The following is a 13,677-nucleotide window of genomic DNA, read 5'->3' on the forward strand; positions in this document are numbered from 1 at the left end:
ATATCTTGGGTGGAAAACTCTTACAGGTTCTGAATTGCATATAGTGAGTCTTTTCGAAGTTTAATGTCAGTGAGTTGGCTTTAAACCATTTATTAATATCCTTGAAAATATCATTAGCAGATCTTTCTAGAACTACACTCAACATACTATTTATTGCAATACCTGTGTCATCTGCAAACAAAACGAACTCTGCTTCTGGCAGTGTAACTGATGTGAGGATGTGAGATCATTAATGTACACAAAAAAAGCAATGGCCCAAGATGGATCCTTGTGGGACACCACATGTAATTTCTTCCCATCATGATGATGACTGATGACTTAATTCACTAGTCCCTTGCGCTGACACCCTTTGTTTCCTGTTAGCGAGGTATGACTTGAACCATTTTGCAGCACTGCCTGTGACACCATAGAATTCTAATTTATTTAAAAGGATGTTGTGGTTCACACAATCAAATGCCTTTGACAAATCACAGAAAATACCTGCTACTTGTAATTTGTTATTTAATGAATTAAGTACATTTTCACTGTAGGTGTAAATAGCCTTCTCGATATCAGAACCCTTCAGAAATCCAAATTGTGTTCTTGATAATATGTTATTTGTGGTCAGATGGTTGAGCAGCTGCCTGTACATTACTTTTTCTAAAATTTTTGAGAATGCTGGCAAAAGTGAAATCGGTCTGTGATTTGATGGTATCTCTTTATCCCCTTTCTTGAATAGAGGCGTAACATCTGCATATTTTAGCCAGTCAGGAAATGTCCCAGTTATAATTGACTGGTTCCACAAGTAACTTAGAATTGTACTAAACTCACAAGAACATGCCTTAATTAACTTTGTTGATATTTCATCGTACCCACTAGAATGCTTCGTTTTTAAAGATTTTATTATGGAAGTTATTTCTTTTGGTGAAGTGAGTGACATATTCATGTACCTGAAGCTATTTGTAAAGGCTAGTTTCAGATATTCAAGGGCATTATTTACTGATTCTGACAATCTCATTCTATCAGTAATGGATATAAAGTACTTGTTAAATAGATTTGCCACACTATGCCCATTGGTTACTAATGTGTCATCTACCTTTAATGCTATTTGCTCCTGTTCCTTTCTGGTTCTACCAGTCTCCTCTTTCACTATATCCTGTATTGTTTTTATTTTGTTCCCTGACATTGCTATCTTCTTCTTGTAGTGCATTTGTTTAGATGTCTGGATTACATTTTTTTATATTTTACGGTATTGGAGCTATTCTTGGTCGACAGATGCATTTTCCTTTTTGTCTTACAGGAAATTTCTATTCCTTGTGTAATCCATGGTTTTATTATAGACTTCTGTTTAATTTGAGCAACTTTTAGAGGAAAACAGTTTTCAAACATGTTACTGACATTGTTCATTAATGTGTTATATTTTTCATTCATGTCATGAGCACTATAAACATCTTTCCAGTTCATATCTTTGAGCAGTTTTCTAAAACACTCAATTTTTGGTTGATTAACTACTCTCCTGTACTCAGATTTAGCAGTCTTGATAATCTGCTTAGAATTTACATCTAAAACAAGGAGCTGCATGTCATGATCTGATAGTCCATTTATTACAGGTTTTATGTTATGATTTTGTTCCTTTGATTTGTCTATAAAAATGTTATCAATGGCTGTCCTTAAGGATTTAGTGATCCTAGTTGGAAAGTTTACAGTGTGAGTTATATTGAAAGACAACATTACTAACTGCAGTAAATGTTTACCGGAAGATTGCAGTAGAAAATCTGTATTAAAGTCACCAGCAATCAAAATATCTTTGTTTCTTCCTGTTAAATAATCCAAAAGAGCTTCTAGATGATTTATGAATAGATTATAATTTCCTGCAGGTGCTCGGTAAATAGTTACTATTATATAGGATCTGTTATGGAACTCTACTTCTGTTGTACATGCTTCTAGATGCTGCTCTAAACAGAATTTATTAATGTCAATGTTCTTGAATTTATGGCAGTTTTTAATAAATATGGCAACTCCCCCTCCATCCATCTGCAGAACTAGGAAGCTAGCTTAAATCCTGAAATGTCTAACATATCTATACCAGTGGTCACTTGATGTTCAGAGAGGCAGATTATGTCAATTTCGTTAGATGAATTCATTTCATCAATACAAATGAGTAGTTCATCAACTTTATTTCTGAGTCCCGGAATGTTCTGGTGAAAGATAACTGATACTGCATACTAATGGGATTATAACTGCTTTGGTGAAGATGAACTGGCAGTTTCTGATTACTTTTCTGTTTAAATGGAGGCTGTATGCTAAAATCTGACTCTTGTTCATCTATTTTCTCAAACTGAGTGTGTCTGCCAATCTCTCTTAAATCTCGTTTTCTTTCCCCCTTCCCTATCCTAAAAAAGGCATCCTTCTGACACCTGTGACTACTGGTATTTTACTACTTGTGACAGTGCTCCCCCTTAAGTTTTCTGCAATCAACCCAGACAGTTTTCCCTTCACTTTCCTATTGAGGTGAAGGCCATGCCTAGTGTAGTCCCACCTATCGATAGCATCCACAGGAATCAAACCAATATGGGACCCTATATCTGTCCTAAGCAGCCAGCAGAAACTGTAGCTTCGAAAACCTTTGTTATGGTGGCTATAGTGGCTGTAAACTGTGCAGGCTCTACATAAAAAAATAAATAAATTAATTGGAATGATCACAATCACTATGAATTAAGGAAGGCAGCCATACACAGAAAACATGCAAAGGAACCACTTGCTGCCGATGGCAGTCTTGGTGAGAGCAGGAAAGTTGTTTGATATCACTATTCATGACCAATACTATTGTGGTGATTAAGGACGTCCATTGGCATTATACCGCAATATAAAAACCAATAATATACAGGGGTTGAAGTGGTACAAATGAAGGCACAATGCTGGGAGATGTCTTTGCTAACAAACAGCATTGTCATAAGTCAGTTATGTAGTGAGTAATAATTGCTAAAGACTTAGTCAGTTTTCGTCAATAAGTGATGAGCATCGTTGTTGAACCATTTGTCCTGCATGCTGAAAAAGGGAATACTGTACCATAAACTTTACAATATAGGCTGTCATTAATGAAAATGTTCTGATTAGTTGCCATGGTTTCACATTCAGCTGGAGTCATACTATTTCATGAGCTTCAGAACAAGATTTTGGACATAAGGAGGCCAGGGAAAGTCATTTACATCTGCCTGTTGGTTTGTATAGTATTTGATAATTGTATTTAGTAAGAAAAAGGGCTCATCATTATAAACATGGGACACTCTTCTCTTGGTAATCTTGCTTTAGGCCTCAATAAAGCTAGCAATAGTTTATGATGTGTCACCTGAAAAAACTTTGCGCTGTAAAGATATAAATGAAAATTCCGAGCTGCTGCTGTTTATACATTTGCAATAATTTTGTTAGATTGCTTGTAGCATATTTTCTACATAAGCTTTCATACATACTGAACCATGTTTGTTTCTGCATGAAAGAATGAACCCATGTGCCATGCCCAGTGTGCTCACATTGGAGTATCACGGTGCTGATTGTAGTACGGTCTTGAGCTGCTGGAAACCAGGTCGCATTCAGGGTGCAGAAACATTTTGCATTCTTTTTTGTAGCTGATTCAACAAGTAAGCCACTTCTCTAATATTAGGCTCTAAGAGACATAATAATGACTTTGCCCAGAAATGATTGTTTTTAGAGGCGGATGACTTTAGGAACTTATCTATCTCCTCTGCATGCTTCTGAATGAGAACTAAATTATCGTAACTTAAAAATAGATTTATTGTACATTAGGTTAGAATAAATGGGATTTTTATAGATTAAAGTTCAATCCACCTGCTTACACTGCACCAAATAAAATGAAAAGATTTTTCAAGTGTTCTTGGACCATAGCTTTTATTGTAATCATATTATCCAAGTATTTTGTTTAGAATAGCATGGCCAGAATTAGTTGTTCTAAAAATCTTTTGAAAATTTCCAGGGCACTGAGTATACCGAAATGTAAATTCTTGTATTTACATAATCCAAAAGGCATATTGGCTATCATTAATTTATATGTGCTAATAGTAGATATTTATTTCGTAAGTTTGTTTGTGAAAAGTACTCATCCTCTGAGATGTTAGTAAAATGCACGAGGGAGAAGGAAAGCCTGAAATAGTCTCAACAGCAGAGTACTGCAAATGCTTTACACCAATGTGATGCAAAACCTAGGCAATGCACCTGCTTACAGCATGTTGCTACAGACCTCCCAGTAGCGATACACAAACACAATGTAAATGCGTAATAATAAGTTATCAGCAGTGGACAAACAGCAGCTATTTAATATAGCTGATAAAGTAGCACCTTTGTTTCAAATTTGCTGTGTCACATTTATCTGGCGTGCGTATGCTTAGCAATAAGCTGTGTAGTGATGGTTTACTGCCAATACCATGTATGAATGAAGTTTTATGAATTTCTTGTCTTTTGTTAATGTATATCTTCACTTACTCCACATCCCTGACGTTTCTCCTTCTTGAGGGGATCTAAAGAACACAATAAATTAAGAAATCAGTGAACTTGAAGAAGTTGTCACTTTTATTTTGTTTCAGATGATGAAGTATATTTTAATGGAAGCCATCAGTTGAGTGGTAGTTTTGGGAATGAGTGAATGCAATCTGTGCACTCTTCTTTCATTCTTAGACACCTAATTCTCATTTAGCAGAGACCAGAAGACCTCCCAATATTTCCACTCAAATAACACTTCTGCACTAGAGCAGTCACTGCCATTTTTTGGTCTTCCTAATTGAAATTCAAAATATTTCAAGAGTTATTATCTTCATTTAGAAATACAAATTAAAAAGGTTTTGCACCATTCTAATGACTGTCAGTTTAAAGAATCAGGGTTCTCAGTACTGATTTGACCACCAGAGTTTGCCATGTACAGCATACATGCATACTAAAGGTGAAAGAAAATGTACATTCTCAGGGCAATTCAGGAGACCACACTGTGTCTCTAATTGTGAACAGGAACAATGTGGCTTGTGTATGCTGTTCAGTTTGCCAGCACTCTTGAAAGAGCCACTGAAGTTTATATCAGTCATGCATGTACTAGTACATCGTGTATGATGAAGCCAATATCATTGTAAAATGATCTATGGTGAATAAAATTCTTGATTCTTGATTGTCACTTTCCAGCATGTAGGGTTGTCCACCCAGGAAGTTGCCCACCGAACTGAAATACACCATAGTGATGTTATTAGAAAATTCTATGGCTATTATGAAAATGAAGCATCTGCCTTGTAGTAGTCATCCACACAACACCAGCTGGTGATTGTTACAAATTATGACTTGTAGGTATGACTAGGGGAATGCAACAGAACTGTATGCTGCATTTTTGGTTGCAACTGGAAGGTGTATGTTGACCTAGAGATACATAGCCATCTCCACATGATCAGTTTGGCCTGTAGGCATCCAGTACAAACAGTGCAAACCTCCCAACACAGCCGGCCGCTGTGGCCGAGCGGTTCTAGGTGCTTCAGTCTGGAACCACGCGACTGCTACCACCGCAGGTTCGAATCCTGCCTCGGGCATGGATGTGTGTGATGTTCTTAGGTTAGTTAGGTTTAAGTAGCTCTAAGTTCTAGGGGACTGATGACCTCAGACATTAAGTCAGTCCCATCATGCTCAGAGCCATTTGAATCTCCCAACACAGTGGTGCACAAAGAATGTGCAAAAGGAAACACATAGAATGGAACCTGTATCATTGTCATAGGATTCTCTTCACTGATGAGTGCATGATTTGTCTAATGCCTGATGATCATCATAGCAGAATGTGGACAGGGTACCAGTGCACATCTCAGACATGCAGTCTCATGGGCTAAGCAAGGAGTCATGCATTATGCTGGTATGGTGTATGGATGTGGAATGTCTCTCATCACTGTCAAGGGTAATTTGAGGATTATGCAGAATCAGAACAAGATTCTGTAATCTACTGTCCAAGCTTACAGTCAACGTATTGTTGACAGGTTTGGCTTTGAATATGCTGGGCCTTGTTGTGACCAGTTGAAACTTGCAGCATGTTGCCCCAGGAACCCACTGGATGGCCTCAGATTAACCACAATGGAAGAGTAGAGCAGACTTGAGCAGTGACATCTCTGCTATCATGTGGACATTATCACAAGGAGTTTCCAAGCATGTTACAGTGTGTGGGGTGGAGCAATATGGAACTGAATGTTAGTCATCTGCAGGTTTTGATTTCCCAGACGTGCAAAGACACATACTTTTGAACAGACTATTTTGTTTTATTTTACGATAGGCCTAAAGTTTTTATATATGTATATATAAGACTTATGCGTGCATTTCCTGCTTATCTTGAATCTACACTCCCACAAATTTGCAGATATACAGGCGGTGCAAAATTATTTTCAATCAGATTATATATCACTAAAAACAAAGATGATGTGACTTACCAAATGAAAGTGCTGGCAGGTCGACAGACACACAAACGAACACAAACATACACACAAAATTCAAGCTTTCGCAACAAACTGTTGCCTCATCAGGAAAGAGGGAAGGAGAGGGAAAGACGAAAGGATGTGGGTTTTAAGGGAGAGGGTAAGGAGTCATTCCAGTCCCGGGGACTCCTTACCCTCTCCCTTAAAACCCACATCCTTTCATCTTTCCCTCTCCTTCCCTCTTTCCTGATGAGGCAACAGTTTGTTGCGAAAGCTTGAATTTTGTGTGTATGTTTGTGTTCGTTTGTGTGTCTGTCGACCTGCCAGCACTTTCATTTGGTAAGTCACATCATCTTTGTTTTTAGGTATATTTTTCCTTCGTGGAATGTTTCCTTCTATTATAACCAGATTATATATCACTATACACATACATTGCTTTATAAAGCAATTTCTATTAGACCTCAGTTTTCCAAACCTTCCTCACAAAGCAAAAAAAAAAAAATAAATAAATAAATAAAAAAAATGTGGCTCCCATTCCTCTTATTAACAAGATTACTTCCTCCAAATTATTCCTTTTCCTGTGGGACTTCTTTGTGTTATGTTCCTCCTTGCATTTCACTTCACTTCCCCTCCCCTCCCCTCCCCTCCCCTCCCTTCTATCAAGTCAGAGAACATGTATGCAGATTGTGTCCATAGAGTAACAATAAAGGCAACTTACATAAAAACTGCAAGTAGAACTAACGATATATTTTGTATGAAGTGATTGAGGCTGTGAGATTCTTTTTGTGTTGCAGGTATGGTTTCACACTTGACAAACTAATATGCTTGGGTTATATTAGACACCCTGGATTAACCAACAGTGATTCAAGACCCATTGTCACAAATGATTTCATAATGACCCGAAATGCGAAGTATGAAGTTGATATTGCAGGCCAAAGAGTAACTGCTAAGCCACACATGCATGTTCCATTTTTTACTACAGTAAAAAGGAAGACAAGTGACCATCATTACCGGCCAACTCTCATCAAGGAAAAGTCTGTGCAATAATCAGACACGTAAACAATGTTTGGAGTCTGCAAAGCTCTTATTTGACAAACTTCTGATCTATAGTCCTGCCCATGAGTTCTGATTTATTCCTATTTGTAGGAGTATACAAAGCAAAGTCCATACTGTCTGATCCTTCCTAATCCAAATAAGGAAAAAAAACCACAATTTATCTTCAGGAGGTGAAAACCCTAATGCTTCCTGCAGAAACACTGAAACTGGGAACAGTGACCCAAGCTTTTGGAACACAATGTCCATTATTAACAGAGAACAGAGTTACTGGTTGTCAGCAGTACTACGATTTTTGTCTCCTGAAAGTAAGTTCTGGCTAACCTTTTTTTTTTTCTTGTAATTTTAAGGTGTGTTAATTAAATTTTCCATTTGATTAAAAACAAATATGTATTTCTCATGACTTTATATGCCAAAACAGAAACAGATAACTTATAGTAATCATCATATAAAATACATGAGATTTTTCATATGTGCTTGTAGATTAAAAGAACCAACAGGTAACTCTTGTCAAAATTTATTTGCCATGTGTTCTTGCTGCAGTTGCATAACTATTGAAATACTAACATTCTGTTCATCCCAAAAACTAAGCAAACTGTCTTAACAGCATTATTACTTTCAGTCTTCAACATAAATACAGACAGAAATAATATGATGGATCAATTTTTTTTAGCAGCAACTGCTGACACTATAACCATTTATGTAATTTGTCTGGTAGCCTGATCCATTGAGACAGGCAGCGTCAAATTGGGACATGTTGTGACTTGTCAGTTAACGGCCAGAGATGCTACAGTGAGGCTGTGTTTACCACATCTGTAGCACATAACATATTTTGAACAACTTGTGAAAAATTAAGGTCTGTTTAAAGTTGCAAAAAAGTGCCAAAGGAACTCATAAAATGTTTAAATTGTTGTATGGTGATAATGCTGTAACTCTGAAGATAGTTTACAAATGGTTTGAGCAATTTAAAAGTGGAACTGAGTCGGTGAAAAACAAGCAAAATTTGGGACGTACATTAATCTCAAAAACAGAAGAAAATGTGCAAAAAGTGGCAAATAATTATTCAAGAGCTTGCTGAAGAACTTAGCATCTTGTTTGGGTCCAGCAAAGCATTTTAACTGATAATTTGCAAATGAGATGAGTCAATGCAAAATTTGTTCCCAACATTTTAAGTGATGAACAGAAAGAAAATCATGTGTCAGTTTGCATGGAGTTGAAGGACTGTGTTCATTCAGATCCGGACTTTATATCCAAAATTGTAATTGTAGATGAAACTTGGGTCTACGGACATGGCCCTGGGATGAAAACTCAGAGTTCCCAATCAAAAACCAGTGGATCTCCTCACCTGAAAAAGACATTTCAGTCAACATCAAATATCAATGTCATGCTCATTGTTGGTCCCCCCCACAGTGTACTGTGATCAGGGTTCTTTCCAAGGGCAAACAACTGTAAATGCCAAATTTTATAAAAGCATACTGCAACATTTGTGAAACAATGTACAATGAAAGAGACTAGAAAAATGGGCCAATGCTTTCCTTCTTCATCATGACAATGTGCTACACCTCACTTCTGAGTCATTAGTTTCTCCTGGAAAAAGCGTTCCTGTATGTCCACATCCACATTACTCACCAGATTGATTTAGCACCATACAGCTTCTGGCTCTTCCCAAAAATTAAAAACGTGCGTAACGGAAAATGTTTTGGCACCATTCCTGACATTGAAAGAGCCATGACAGATCATCGGAATGCTCTTTCAAAAGAAGCCTTCCAGAATTCTTCTGGTCATGGGTTCAATGTTGGGATAAGGCACTGTGGTCAGCAATGCCTGTATAAGACAACAAGTGTCTGGTGCAGTTGTTAGATCGGCTACTGCTGCTAAAACGCCAGGTTATCAAGATATAAGTGAGTTTGCATGTGGTGTTATATAGTTGGTGCATGAGCCATGGGACACAGCGTCTCTGAGGTAGCGATGGGGAGGGGATTTTCCCTTATGACTATTTCACAAATATACCATGAATATCAGGAATCCAGTAAGACATCAAAACTCTGACATCACTATGGTTGGAAAAAGATCCTGCAAGAGTGGGACCAATGATGACTGAAGAGAATCATTCAACGTGACAGCAGTGCTACCCTTTTGGAAATTACTGTAGAGTTCAGTGCTGGGACATCAACAAATGTCAGCGTGCAAACCATTTAACAAAACAGGCAAAGGTCCCAAGTTCAAGTCTCGGTCTGGCACACAGTTTTAATCTGCCAGGAAGTTTCATCATTGATAGGGGCTTTCAGAACTGAAGGCCCACTTGTGTATGCTTGATGACTGCATGACATAAAGCTTTACACCTCGCCTGTGCCTGTCAACGCTGCCATTGGACTGTTAATGACTGGAAACATGTTGCCTGTCTTGTTTCAAATTGTATCGAACGGATGGACATGTACGGGTATGGAGACAACGTCATGAATCCATGGACCCCACATGTCAGCAGGGGACTGTTCAGGCTGTTGGAGGCTCTGTAATGGTGTGAGGCATGTACAGTCATAGTGATATGGGACCCCTGATAGGTCTAGATACAACTCTGACAGGTGACACGTATGTAAGCATCCTGTCTGATCACCTGCATTCATTCATGTCCATTGCGTATTCTGATGGACTTGGACAATTCAAGCAGGACCATGCGACACCCCACACATACAGAATTGCTACAGAGTGGCTCCAGAAACACCCTACTGAGTTTAAACACTTCTGTTGGCCACTAAACTCCCCAGATATGAACATAATTGACCATATCTGGCATGATTTGCAATGTGCTGTTCAGAAGAGATTTCCACACCCTCGTACTCCTCTGGACTTATGAACAGCCCTGCAGGATTGAAGGAGTCAGTTCTCTCCAGCACTACTTGAGACATTAGTCAAGTCCATGTCATGTCATGTCATGTTGTGGCACTTCTGCATGCTCGTGGGGGCCCTACATGATATTAGGCAGGTGTACCAGTTTCTTTGTCTCTTCAGTGTAGTTTAAATCACATTCCATGTAAGCTTATTAATTTATTTCTAATAAAATTATGCTCTGTATTTTTTGCTCACACATTGTAGGACTGTACAGATTACGCATCCTTAGTTATCTGTCTCATGCAGCAAACATGATACATTATTAAATGGTGAAGGCTGATATTTCTTTATTATTTCTGCGGTAGTTGAAGTCCTTACTGGTGGGGCACTTAATAGTATCACCTAGAACTTAATTCCAGTTTTGTCACAACTCAACCTCATACTGTTGCTGTGTTAGGAGACCTAACTGACTTTTTTTTCTCTCGGAATCATTCATCATATTCCTTCGATCTCATCATGAAGGAACATTTCAGAATGTGGAACAAGTTAGACGTGTGGGCCATTCATATGAATCCACACCTCACATATGCAGTATCCACCTGTTTCATTTTAATCAGTTACTGTCCCATCCTTGATTGCTCTATGCTTTGGAAACTTCACTAAATGCAGAAACATAATTTTTGACAGCAAAATTAATAAATCATAATAGGAATATGTCACAAGATACAAATAACTAGGAAAAAAATATGTGGAGAATATGACATAGAACGTCTAGGATGTAGAAGAACATGGCAGTATATGAAGAGAAGTATTAAGGACATCAGAAACCAATGAATGAAACAGAGCATGTGAGAATCACATCACTCATCCACACTCATCCAGTGGCACCCACCCTATAATAATTTCATGGCATCCACCGTAATAGACCACAGGAAGCACTCACGTGATCAAACAACAAAATGTTACACATTGAGCAAATATTAATGGCTAGTTGAATTGTCAGGTGTTTTCACGGTTTTGTGTCATGTTGGAACTACTTGTACATCACAGCAGCATAGATTAAAAAAAACTGGTGACTCAACAAATTTTTATTTCATTTTAAGTACAAAAATTTTTCAAAGTGTTTGCATTGTATAGTCGGTTCGTTTCATGTTCCATGGATCATACTGAACAATAAATGGTAATGATGTGGAATAAGACATTTTACATCCACATCACAAATTAATTTGTACATACAATTACATTATGAACATTTTAAGGTTCTTTCTCCAAAAAGAAACATGATATACGGATGTGAGTTAGTAATTCCTACTCATCACCTTTTACACATTACAATAATAGAAATTCTTCTACAGAATAGAAGGAGTTGTCAGTTTGTTTTCAAATTTTACAGTGCTGTCTGCCACACACATTTTATTACTGGGTAAGTGATCAAAATTTTTTCTTGGCAGCATTGTGCACCCCTTTTTGTTCTAAAGACAACTTTAACATGGGGTAAACAATGTCATTTTTCCTTCTGGTGTTGTAATTATGTACATCATTGTTCCTTTTGAACTGTAGTGGATTATAAACAACAAACTTCATAAGGGAATAAATATACTGTGAAGCAGTTGTCAGAATGGCCAACTCCTTAAACAAGTCTACAAGATGATCAGTTGTGAGCACCACATATTATTCTTACAGCAGATTTTAGAGCAACCAAGACTTTCTTTCTTGAAGATAGTCAAACAATGGAAAATCCAGGATGGAATATAACAATACCAGAGAAGGGCAGTTGCTACTCACCATATAGCTGAGATGCTGAGTTGCGATAGGCACAACAAAAAGATTCACACAATTATAGCTTACAGCCATTGCGGCCTTTGTCAGCAGTAGACACACATACACACATGCACACACACACACTCACGCGAACGCAACTTGCACACACGTCTGCAGTCTCAGAGAGCTGAAACCACACTGCGAACAGCGGCACCAGTGCATGATGGGAGTGGTGACTGGGTGGGGGTAAGGAGGCGGCTGGGGCGGGGAGGGGGAGGGATAGTATGATGGGAGTGGCAGTCAGTGGAGTGTTGCAGTTTAGACGGAGGGCAGGAGAGAAGGTATGGACGGGGGGAGGGGGTAACTTGTGGAAAGGAGATAAATAAAAAGAAGAAATTAAAAGACTGGGTGTGGCGGTGAAATGACGGTTGTGTAGTGCTGGAATGTGAACAGGGAGGGGGCTGGATGGGTGAGGACAGTGACTAACGAAGGTTGAGGCCAGGAGGGTTACGGGAATGTAGGATGCATTGCAGGGAAGTTCCCACCTGTGCAATTCAGAAAAGCTGGTGTTGGTGGGAAGGATCCATATGGCACAGGCTGTGAAGCAGTCATTGGGATGAGAGATATCATGTTCGGCAGCGTATTCAGCAACAGGGTGGTCCACTTGTTTTTTGGCCACATTTCATCGGTGGCCATTCATGCGGACAGACAGCTTGTTGGTTGTCATGCCTACATAGAATGCAGCACAGTGGTTGCAGCTTAGCTTGTAAATCAGATGACTGGTTTCACAGGTAGCCCTGCCTTTGATGGGATAGGTGATTTTAGTGACCGGACTGGAGTAGGTGGTGGTAGGAGGATGTATGGGACAGGTCATTCGTCTAGATCTATTACGGGGGTATGAGCCATGAGGTAAGGGATTGGGAGCAGGGGTTGTGTAAGGATGGATGAGTATATTGTGTAGGTTCTGTGGCCAGTGGAATACCATGGTAGGAGGGGTGGGAAGGATAGTGGGTAAGACACTTCTCATTTCAGGACGCGACAAGAGGTAATCGAAACCCTGGCAGAGAATGTAATTCAGTTGCTCCAGTCCCGGATGGTACTGAGTTACGAGGGGAATGCTCTTCTGTGGTCAGACTTTGGGACTTTGGAAGGTGGTGGGAGACTGGAAAGATAAGGCACAAGAGATTTGTTTTTGTACAAGAATGTAAGGATAAATGTGGTCAGTGAAGGCTTCAGTGAGACCCTCGGGACTGCTCGTCACTGCTGATGCGACTACCACCGGTGGCTAGGCTGTACGGAGGGGACTTCTTGATATAGAATGGGTGGCAGCTGTCGAAGTGGAGGTAATGCTTGTGGTTAGTAGGTTTGATATGAACAGAGGTACTGATGTAGCCATCGCTGAGGTGGAGGTCAACATCTAAGAAGGTGGCTTGTTGGGTTGAGTAGGACCAGGTGAAGCAAATGGGGGAGAAGTTGTTGAGGTTCTGGAGGAAAGTGAATAGGTGTCCTCACCTTCAGTCCAGATAGCAAAGATGTCATTAACGAATCTGAACCAGGTGTGGGGTTTAGGATTCTGGGTTTTTAGGAAGGATTCCTCTAGATGGCCCATAAA

The 13,677-nt window shown here is 39.1% G+C and overlaps 2 protein-coding genes across 3 annotated transcripts in view; both read left to right on the forward strand.

Annotated features, from left to right (window-relative positions):
- The window catches only part of LOC126088151 (pyruvate dehydrogenase phosphatase regulatory subunit, mitochondrial-like), a 199,290-nt gene extending 191,428 nt beyond the window's left edge, over window positions 1-7,862 (forward strand). The window contains exon 16 of one of the 2 annotated variants that reach the window (XR_007519946.1): window positions 7,217-7,353. Coding sequence is in view for 1 of the 2 variants with exons in the window: in XM_049906267.1 (XP_049762224.1) it covers window positions 7,217-7,469 (253 nt within the window). In the remaining variant the exon portion in view is untranslated. Of the gene's footprint in view, window positions 1-7,216 lie in introns of both variants that reach the window. The other variant, XM_049906267.1, reaches the window with a different exon arrangement.
- LOC126088159 (uncharacterized) overlaps window positions 1-13,677 on the forward strand; it is a 475,823-nt gene that overhangs the window by 159,995 nt on the left and 302,151 nt on the right. The window lies entirely within an intron of this gene.

Source organism: Schistocerca cancellata, chromosome 6 (genome assembly GCF_023864275.1).
Source record: "Schistocerca cancellata isolate TAMUIC-IGC-003103 chromosome 6, iqSchCanc2.1, whole genome shotgun sequence".
NCBI classification, from domain to species: Eukaryota; Metazoa; Arthropoda; class Insecta; order Orthoptera; family Acrididae; genus Schistocerca; species Schistocerca cancellata.